Consider the following 10,278-nt stretch of genomic DNA (forward strand, 5'->3'; position numbering starts at 1 on the left):
GTGGAGGATGGCGGGAGGCTTCGCCCATGCCACGTTGCAGCTGGGCATTGGGATGCTTTGCCCGTGCCCTGCTGCCACTGGGGGTGGGAAGAAGGTGCTTGGATCTGAGCTGCATCCTTGCAACCCACCCCTGGAAAACACGGCTGACCCCTGGCCTAGCCCATTTTGCCTTGAGGTGGGGTGGGAGGTCCCCCCTCTCCCACCCCCACGCTTCCCATTGTTTCGGGCATTGCTGAACAAAGGGGCATGCAATTGTCCCCTCACTTGAATTGAAAGGAAAGATGTTCCCAGACAGATGCCAGATTTCTCCATCCACCCTCCTCCACACGCACGCATACATCCTTTTAACAGTATATTCTGCAAGTTGGCAAAAATACCATTTGCTTTTCAGAAGCAGGCAGGCATCCAAAAACTAACCCGAGAGCAAGATGCCCTCACTCTTTCTTGAAGTCAGCTTTTTTCCCGCAAACGGAAAAGTTTAGTCGTAAACACTTTTCTCTAAATTTTCAGGGTGTTTATGTAGGTCGAGGTCACTTAAACACCCCAATTTGCTAGTAGTTTCTGCAAATGTAAGAGGGAAGGGTCTCTGCTTGGAGCCGTTTATCTCGATGTCTCGGACGTTTCTGAAACGAACCAGTTTTGAAGTTGCTCACGGTGATGAGTGGGGATCCTGGTTTTCTCGGATTTGAAAAAAATCCCCACTTTTCAGTTATAAAAAGTAACCCCAAGTCCACATTTTTTCCATAATTAAAATAAAACACAGCTAAATACATATGCACATATGAATGGTGTTTTATTTAACTCTCAGAAAAATGTGGATTTGGGGTTACTTTTTTTTAACTGAAAAGTGGGGATATTTTTAAGTCGGAGAGAACCAGGATCCCTGGTGAGGAGGTTCTGACGTCAGCAGAAATCCAGCCCGATCTTGGAAGCGGAGGGCAAGTAGTTCACGGCGATGAAAAAACACCCACGCAAACCCATCTGAACTGACACACGGCATCGGGACGCACCGCTGGAAGGGGCCGCAGGAGATCTGGGCCAGCCCCCGATCACGGCAGGATCGTTCCCATCTAAACGACTGGCGTTGTTTCTCTGAATTGCTCATAAACTTTGAAGGATGAGTAACCACAAAAATGAAACCACTTAGTGGCGAATGGCTCCTGGTTGACCTGAAGAGGAGACGCTCTCCGCATTCGTTTTAATTGGAAACCCAGTATCTCGTAATGTGGGCAGACTCTCCAACATCATTAAAGAGGCGCCGTCACGAAGCCCTGTAAAATGAGGCTTGCAGATGACCTGTTCCAGCGGGGTGTAGCGCGTTGCTTTAAAAAGTGGCGTGCTCATTTTTAAAAAATGAGGAAACGAGATACATCGTTAGCAAAAATTTTTTCTGGTGGGGAAACTATTTTACTGACCAGCAATTGTAAAGTTCAGTTTAAAAGCCTGCAGTAAACTCGCCGTTGTGCTTTGTTGAAAATACAAGTATGGGAGTCGGTTAGACGAAGCTGCGTGTTGCGTCGGGTACGAGGGCCCCGGGTGGAGGGCGTCTGTCGTCTCGGCAAGATGTTGGCAGCGGGACATTTCTTATCGAGCTTTTGAAGTATCCGGAGAATGTGTTTTTTATTTGTGATTCAGTAATATCGCAGCGCTCGGGGGAGTTTAGCAATAAACTTAAAAAATAAAAAATAAAATTTAAAAATGGTTTGTTTAAGGGAGCTGCGGCATGTTTCCCTGAGGGATTTAATAATGGAAGATAGCAGGATGGTTTTTTGTCTCTGTTTTATTTGGATGCGAAGAACAGAAATGATAAAAATGCACAAAATCAGGAAATACAAACAGTGTTTGCCATCTCCCAGCGGGGTTTGACTGATCCTTCTTTTTCTGAGCCTAGGAATCTTAAATGGCAATATGTTACAATTTCCTACCTGAGCAGCGGTGCCAGGAATTGAACAATTGCATTTTTCTTTTTCTTTTCTTTTCTTTTTAAACCTCTCGTGTGCCAACCCTGAGTCGTGGAAAGGTGTCTAGCCAAATGTGGGACTTTATTGCTAATCTGGCATCTTCTAAGCCCGCGTGTTTCGTGTTGCCAAGTAATCCGGTTTTGCACGGGAAGTAATCAGTTTTTTGCACTTGTGATCTGAATGCGTGGCGAGGGGCAGGAGGTGCGGTTTAGAGAAACAAATGAAGGGCTGCATGGTAATACTCAATGCTGCTGCTTCAAGTTAATGTCCCTTGTATATAGACACAATGTAAGGAGGAAGTCAAATTGGTTGCGGATGGGTTTTGCTTAAAACCCGACTCTTGGTCAACGTAGTATACCCCCGTTCGTGGAGTGTCCCTAGATGGGCACATTCAGGCATGCTTCACCCAGTTTTTTTGCACGTGTCAAACTAGAAACGCTGTTGAATGGCTGTTCCTTGGAAAGGCTCTCTGTCCGCTCTTGAGATGAGCCACGGTGGGAGGATATCACGGGATTGATTTCTTCCTCATGTTTCCAGGCACAGTGTGTGTGGGTACATGAAGCATGCTTAGACCATGCCAAGGGACATGGTTATATACCTTCCCGGAAACCCTGAAAAATTATGGAGCCAAGAAGCTGTAAAAACGTGATTTGGTTCATGGATAAAGGGGAGGCAAATTGCGTTTTTTGTGGGGGTGTAGTGACCAAAGAGATGCAAAGTGCAATGTGAAAAAAAGTTTCCTATTTATATAGTGCTGTGTCAATGCATACTTTCTTTACATGCTGAATTAGGCCACTGGATTGAAATGCCACATCGGACACACTGAGACGTGCACAGCCTTGTCTTCAGTGCTTAGTATTATTAATATTGCTTGCAAACCAGCTTTTATCCCCATGGGCTGCTGTGCCAAAGACAAAGGCATGGTGTCTGTCTTGTCCTTTATGTCGGGTATCCAGACTGTAGCTGTATTGATCTAGAGGCAAAAGGAATCCCAACTTGTGGAAGAGGTGTGATTATCTTTTATTAGACCAGCTAGATATTTGCAAACCAATTGTTGCATTTACCTGCAGGCCTTTGGGCACACTCGCCCTTCATTAGGCATAGGAGAGAGCCGGGACTGTAAAAGTTCTCCTAGGTATTTCTACTTCTATTTCTAAGTTTGCAGTGGCCTGTTTCTACCTAGGAGAACCTGAATAGCTGACATAATGAACAAGACACAGACACCATGCATGGAAAGAAAGCTGGTTTCCAAGCAATATTAATATAACTCTAAACTAAAGACAGCTGTGCATGTTTCAGTTTGATTGATCTGGAGTTTCAGTTCAGTGGCCTGTTTCTACCTAGGAGGATTTACAATCTCTGCTCTCTCCTGTGCCTGATGATGGGTGTGTGCGCCCGCAAGCTTGAAGATAAATGCAGCCGTTTGTCTGCAAATATCTAGTTGGTCTAATAAAAGATTATCACCTCTTCCTCGAGTTGCCTTTTGGGGTTTTTTTTATTCCTTTTGTCTATTATGTAATATTTCATGGTTATATAGCACCTGTAAGTAGGCTGCTTGCTAGACAAATGCAGATTATAATTTTTAGTGGGGAAAACAGTGTTGTGTGGTTAGGGATGGGAGGGGTAGATGTGTTTTAAAAGGTAAGTCTGGATAACAGAAAAGTTGAAATGGGGCCTTGAAGACCACGATCGTGGAAGGTGCTGGCTTCATCCAGCTTTGCGCATGGGTTCTGTACTCGAGCGATTGTGGAATTGGTGGCGCAGCCCCCATTGGGGAGGGGGTGTGCGCAAGTTTTGTTTTGTTTCTTTTTCCTACCGTGATAGTTTGATCCGTGAGCAGTGTGTTTGCATCTAATTTACTTGTTCAGGCAGGTGGCGAGGGCATGTGCGCATAAAAGAACTGAGCTGATTTGAGAAGCATCGGGAAGAAAATCCTAGGGCCAGAAGGGGACCTGAAGAGATCATATAACCAACTTCCCTTGCTCAGTCAGGACCCCGTATACCTGGGCCATCCCAAAAAGATTTGTCCAGCCTATTCTTAAAAATCTCCCATTTTCACAACTTCCTTTCGTAGTCTGTTCCAATCCTTAACGACATGTCCCAGTGATCGTTTCATGACGTTGGGTGTAGCCTAAATCTCCGTTGCCCTAAATTACTCCTCTTCCTGCCTTCGGCACTCACTGAGAGTCAGTCAGTGACCTTAAACATACTTGAAGGACTGGACCCGTATTTCCCGTCCGTCTTCTCTCTTTCTAGACTAAACAACCCAAGTATGGCAGCTGTTGTGCTGAATGGTCCTCCTGGCAGCTCTTTCGATTCCACGAATACACTGCAGAGGTTGGGAGGGTGGGGGGAAAACAGAGACCTGTTCGTTGTTTGGCATCTTGAACAAAATTGGCCAAATAGCAAGATGCAGGGTGTGTGTATTTTGGACAACAGAACATCGAAAAATGTATTGATCCCTTTTAGCATGGACCGAAAAGATGGGATCCTGGGTCTGCAAACATTTTGATGCTGGTTCTTAACTTCTAAGTAGGTGGATAGTCCCCTGGGGGCAGGGGGAGTGGATGAGGCTTTGGGCGTGCTTGTGCACAGAGTACCTCTGGGTCCATGGCCTCCAAAGTGCACGACAAATGTTGGGATATGCGATAAGAAGTTCAATTTGTGTGGTGAATATGGAGTAATCTCTTCAAATAGCTGCTACCCCGCTGAAACCACAGGACGCCTTTACATGTAGGGAACGTAATTGCTAGGATTGGAATTTGGCCAGGATGCATCAGGGTGAACACCTGACTTTTTTTTTTTTTTCCCCAAAAGTGCCATCAAATACCTAATTACAAGGTTAAGACCTCTGCTTTATGGCTTGTCTGATTGTGGGGGGGAGGAAGCCCCAGCATCACCAACGTAATAGTCCCCCAGGCAACAAGCCCAAGCACAGGCTCGTTAAGGACTTGGAGGAAGTGGTGCCACCAAATGAAAGGTTGGTGCTGGCTGAAGTGCCCTGGGTTTCTTCTATTCGAGGGTGTTTTGGGGCCGCGGCCCTACTTGAGTTGCGATGGACTCGGTCGAGCTGACCTGCTGCAGGGGGAGGCACTTTTAGTAAGGACTGCAGTAGACTCTGAGCATCCATTTTCCAGGGTTATATGCATGTTTGTGTGCACTTGATTTAAAATGAAAGGAAATGCATCTGCTCTGGGTGCCAGGGGAGTATAACCATGTTGCTGGAGGCTGATAATGGAAGTCTAATGAATATAAGGGGGGAGAGCAACGCACAGGCCAAAGAGCTCGAACAAGAGAACTCCTTGGGTTAAGCACTCCCATGAAAATGCCATGTGGCTTGTGTGTTTTGATTTAATTTTAACCAACCCAAAAACTTACAGAGCCTAAAAATCCTTAAAAGCATCAGCTTGCAAATGGTCAGGGTCCTCCATATGCTAACTTTGGGCTTGCTGCAGATTTGAGAATCCTTTTGCTGTTTCGTGCTCCAGGCTTTCCTAAAGGTGTATTTTTTAGGTGATCTCCTCCACTGAAAAGTGGATTCTCTCCATTGCTTTACTTCAGTTGTCAGCATTGTTTTCTGCCACTGGGCTGGAGTGGCCCAGCAGTGGTCCAAGATGGGCCAGTTCTAGGATCTCACTACTCCCACCATTTCTTCCTGCTAGCTGGGTGCTGCAAAAGCCTCCCACCATCTAATGCCACCCAAGGCCACTAAGCTTTGCAGGCTGGAGCTGTTCCAGCCTGCGGGACATGGGTTGCAGACCCCTTCTCGAGTTGATAGAGAGGTTCTCAAACTGTGGTCCGCGAACCACCCCGCTCCGCCAGCTCCATTCAGGTGGTGTGCAGAAAGGTGACCTAAGGCTAAAGCTGATGAACAGTACACCTGCCTTCCCAGAACTTTGCTTAAAAAAGCAGGCACATCCATCGCGTTAGAAAGGTAAGACTGCTGATTTTAAAATACGAGTTGTGTGCTTTGATTGGTAGAACGAAAAAAGTTTAAGTAGCTCACCGAGACCCTCAGCAATTTGCGAGTGGTCCGCGAAAAAGAAAGCTTGCCGACCACTGCCTTGAAGGAAGGCACTGTCTAGTTTATCCTTTGATAGTTCATTAGCCTAAAGTGTAAGCTCTGGCCACCTACTTCCCTTCCGCCCTTTCCAATGAAAGAAAATAATGCGTATTTAGGCAACAGGCTCCTTGCTTCTCCAGCCTATTGTTCCTCTCTCTTTGCATATTTTAAATGAAGCATTCCAGTGTTTTTGTTTCGTCCCAGGCTAATTTCTGACTCCTGCTTTTTAGCTTAGTATCGTTAAATTAGCCACAATCCCATGTGCTCACTCAAGAACAAATGCAGCCTGCATTATCAGGTGCCACTCTGCTGAATGTGTCTGAGACTTCAACCCAGGCTGCAAGTCGAAATGAGTGTAAGCAGTAAAACGGTGTTAAGTGCACAGTTTTTGTGGGCGTAACTTTCTGCCACCAGAAATCTGGCCCCGAGGATGGCTGCAACTGATGTAAATGCATACTCTGAATTCAAGCAAGGAGGGTCTGCTTCTGGCTCTGGGAAATAATCTCTGGTGCCTGGGTCCATCACTGAACCAGTGCTGGTTGCATGCATCTTTCATGCTTGCAAAAATTTGCTTCTCTGCTTCTTGACTTGTTTTTTGAACAGTTGATACCAAGGGCAAACTTTGGGTTTTCTCAGCAGCGTGCCGTTGCTGTGCAAAGGGTTGTTTAGGGGTAAGTGTTTTCGCAGATCTCCGTTCCATCACCTTGTCAAGAGGAGGCTTCTGCTTGGGTCCATCCCTAGCGTGGAACGACCTTGAAATGCCAAACCCAGCAACTTTGAAAAATGTTTCAGTGTAGTGGATTTAAAAACTAGACCTAATCCACATGATGGGATTTACATACATGCGGGTAATAGTGGGGAGCTAGATGCATCCTCCCTTAATGGATGGAAGAGGTAGTTAGCCATGTTAGTCCGAAGCCAGGCACATGGCAGGGCAAGGCAGCACCTTACTAGCCATAGACTTGGTGGCTACAAAACCATATGCCCTTCCGAACCAGTCAAAGTTGCTGAGGTCCCTCCTTCTGCCCAAATTGGTAGGAGGTTACCAGCAGTTTAGTATTAGAGGGGAATATCGTGTGGAGTGGCCTCGAGGAAGAGCAGCCGCAGTCCTGTTTTTCGGAGTTTGTGCAGGAGCTCGCTCCTAATGCAGCCGTCTCTGGGCTCATTGCATGTAAGCATGACCTTCCATCGCGTCTTTCTTCTGTGGATCCTTGTTGGAAGAAACGGGTGCCTCTGCTGCTATGGCTAGGTTTAGGAAGCGGACCAAGAAGGATGAGTATTTTAGGTTGATGTGGGGTGGACATTAGTTTAGGTGTGAACCAGAGAGATGGTGCACTCAACCTTCAATGTTCCCGTAGACCAGGGGTCGGCAAACTCATGGCCTGCAGGCCATGAACTGTTGGATCTGGCCAAAGACCATAGGCTGTGGCTGCAGGTGGTTTTGCCAGGCTGCCACGGGGACAAGCGGTGGCAGCAGTTGGATCCTAGCACCCACCTGCCTCTGACCCAGGGTAGGTTACTCTGTCCCACAGCCAGAAAAGGTTGCCTGTCCTTGCCTGAGACCCGAATGACGATGAATGCACCAAAGCATTTGGTTGTGTTGACATGTATGCCCTGGATTCCACTATTGCCTTTCATTTTAATAGGACCATCCCTTGGTAGACTCTTGTATTAATGTTTGTACGTGTGGTCCTTCAGATGTGACAAGTTGCACTGATGCATTTTGGCTTGTAGGGACGTCTGGTAGTGGCATCTTGGGCTGGAATCATTAAATGAACACAAAGTATTTGAAGTATGTGAATTTGCCAGAGCTGATGACCATATTGACCTTCAACATTTCCTGGAACGTGCAACAAGCAGAAGGTTAAATTTGTCCCTAATGGAATAAATCCTTCACATTTTGTAGTAATTTTCTTGTGTTCTTTCTCTTACTTGCATACTGCAGTTACAATGATCTTACCAAGTAGGCAAATGCAGTCAGAATCCCTGTGATCTTCTTCCACTTGAACTTAACCTTTTATTCTTTCTCTTCCTTTCTAGAAAGCCCACCAGCAGCGATGTCCAGAAATGGGTACTTTTTTGAAGAGACTGGCAAGTATTTGTTTTCTATTTTCTCATAACTTGCATATTAATGCATCAATCACATCAGTTCACGTGTTGACTTTCAGAGGGACTCTGTAGATTGACTTCTTGTAAGAGAGATTAATGATTCGAAGTGAGGCTTTATACTTAATGATTTTAGTTTAATCAGTGATTTTCGGGGGGGGAGAGAGAGCAAGTACATGTATTTGCACTAGTTGGTATAACTCTGAAAACATGTAGATGTAATACTCAATAGAAACTTCATGTGATATATTTGGTACACTTGTTTTCAGCTGGGGGGTACCAACTGTGTGCTATAAGCTGAATTAACTATATAGAAATTATATATGTGATGTATATAATCAGTAGTGTGTGTATATATAATATACCTAAACAGTGTTCTAGCTCAGTGCATTTAGATCTTTATCTTATGTTTGCAGCAGTTATTTGCTATGTTCTGGTGGTTTCCCCATGGGATCAAGCCCTTAATAGGATCAAGCGTTCCCCATAGGATAGATGTGGTGGTTTTCCCCATAGGATAGCCCTTAATAGGTTCCCCCATAGGATCAGGCCTTTAATAAGATGTCAATAATAGGTCAAGACTATTATTGACCTGTAATAATAGATCTTGACCCATTATTGACTTCTTATTACGACGTCTTCAGAGTTCAGGTCTTGAATACAAGTTTCATGTTTAAAGTAAACATTAAGTTTTGAAAAGAAAAATATATTTTAAATCTAAAAACATAAAAAAAAATCAAAACCACATTTTAACCTATCTTTATTAACCCTGCAGGGGTTAATTTGGAGGATCTCTTGGAAATGAAAAGAACATTTTAATCTGTGTCACCGAAGCCATATTTGACCCTAGGCTTGTATGAGTGGATGTTTCATCAGCCTATTATAGAAACAGTCCCTACAATTAAATTGTGTAGATGTCACCAATGCTTGGAAGTGGAAGGGCATCAGTCACGCTTGCTGTCAGCGCTCCTCATCGTGGGTGGTTCTTGCTCTGCTGGTTTTTCAGGTTCTCTTTCAGGGCAGTGTTTTTTTTTTTTTCCTTTGGAGCTTGGCCACTGTATCTTGTGTTAGGAGCTGGAGTTGGCGTGGGATTAAGTTTGTATGAGGAAGGCCCTCGCCCAGAGCTTCAGGCGAATGCCTAGGTAATTGGTGTTTGGGTCCCCCGTAAGTGTAGGGTGTCATAAAGGATTGTTCTTTGCTTTCAAAATAAGTTGGGACAGATGGAAATGAGCATTGTGAGCTCTGCAGAAAAGGCTCTGGGGGTGACGGTGGGCAGTAAGCTGGACAGGAGCTAGCAGTGTGCCCTTGGTGCCAAGAAGGCGAACGGCCTCCTGGGCTGCACTGGTAGGGGCTTTGCTAGTAGGTCAAGAGAGGTGATTCTCCCCTCTGTTCAGCCCTGGGGAGGCCACATCTGGAGTCCTGTGTCCAGTTTTGGGCCCCCCCACTACAGAAAGGATGTGGACCCATTGAAGAGAGTCCAGCGGAGGGCAGTGAAAATGGTTAAGGGGCTGGGGGACAGGACTGGTGAGGAGAGGCTGAGGGAGCTGGGCTGATTGAGTCTGCAGAAGAGAAGACTGAGGGGACTGAATAGCAGCCTTCACCTCCCTGCAGGGGGGCTGCAAAGAGGATGGAGCTGGGCTGGTCTCAGAGGGAACAGATGACAGGACAAGGAGCAATGGGCTCAAGCTGCAGCAAGGGAGGCTGAGGTTAGATATCAGGAAAAAAACTCTCTCGCTAGGAGGATAGGAACACACTGGAAGAAGTTACCCAGAGAGGTTGTGGACTCTCCATCTTTGGATGTTTTAAAAACTGGGCTAGTCAAAGCCTTGGCTGGGATGATGTAGTTGAGGCTGGTCCTGCTTGGAGCAGGGGTTGGACTAGATGCAACCTCCTGAGCTCCCTTCCCACCTCTTTTTTTTTTCCCCCTAAGATTGTGCACCCTGGTCTGGAGCAGGCCACATCATGTTCCAGCAGATAAACTCTCATTGGCACATAACAGTTTTCACAGCCAAAGCACCAGGAACATGAACTGGTGGTGATGAGCTCTAGCAACAGTTTTGTCTACCTTGTAGAAGCACTAAAAGCAGCTTGGTGCAGGGGAAAGAGCAGTCAGCCAGCGGATGACGGTGACAAACCCAGCATCTCTTGGGA

At 45.9% G+C, this 10,278-nt stretch overlaps 1 protein-coding gene across 4 annotated transcripts in view; it reads left to right on the forward strand.

Moving 5' to 3' along the window:
* The window catches only part of SLC4A11 (solute carrier family 4 member 11), a 217,339-nt gene that overhangs the window by 83,673 nt on the left and 123,388 nt on the right, over positions 1 to 10,278 (forward strand). For all 4 annotated transcript variants that reach the window (XM_019552988.1, XM_019552989.1, XM_019552992.1 and 1 more), the window contains exon 2: positions 8,065 to 8,115. In XM_019552988.1, coding sequence (XP_019408533.1) covers positions 8,065 to 8,115 — 51 coding nt within the window. The remainder of the gene's footprint in view (positions 1 to 8,064; positions 8,116 to 10,278) is intronic.

The sequence above is a fragment of the Crocodylus porosus genome, unplaced genomic scaffold (genome assembly GCF_001723895.1).
Source record: "Crocodylus porosus isolate Cpor-Errol unplaced genomic scaffold, CroPor_comp1, whole genome shotgun sequence".
Taxonomy (NCBI): domain Eukaryota; kingdom Metazoa; phylum Chordata; order Crocodylia; family Crocodylidae; genus Crocodylus; species Crocodylus porosus.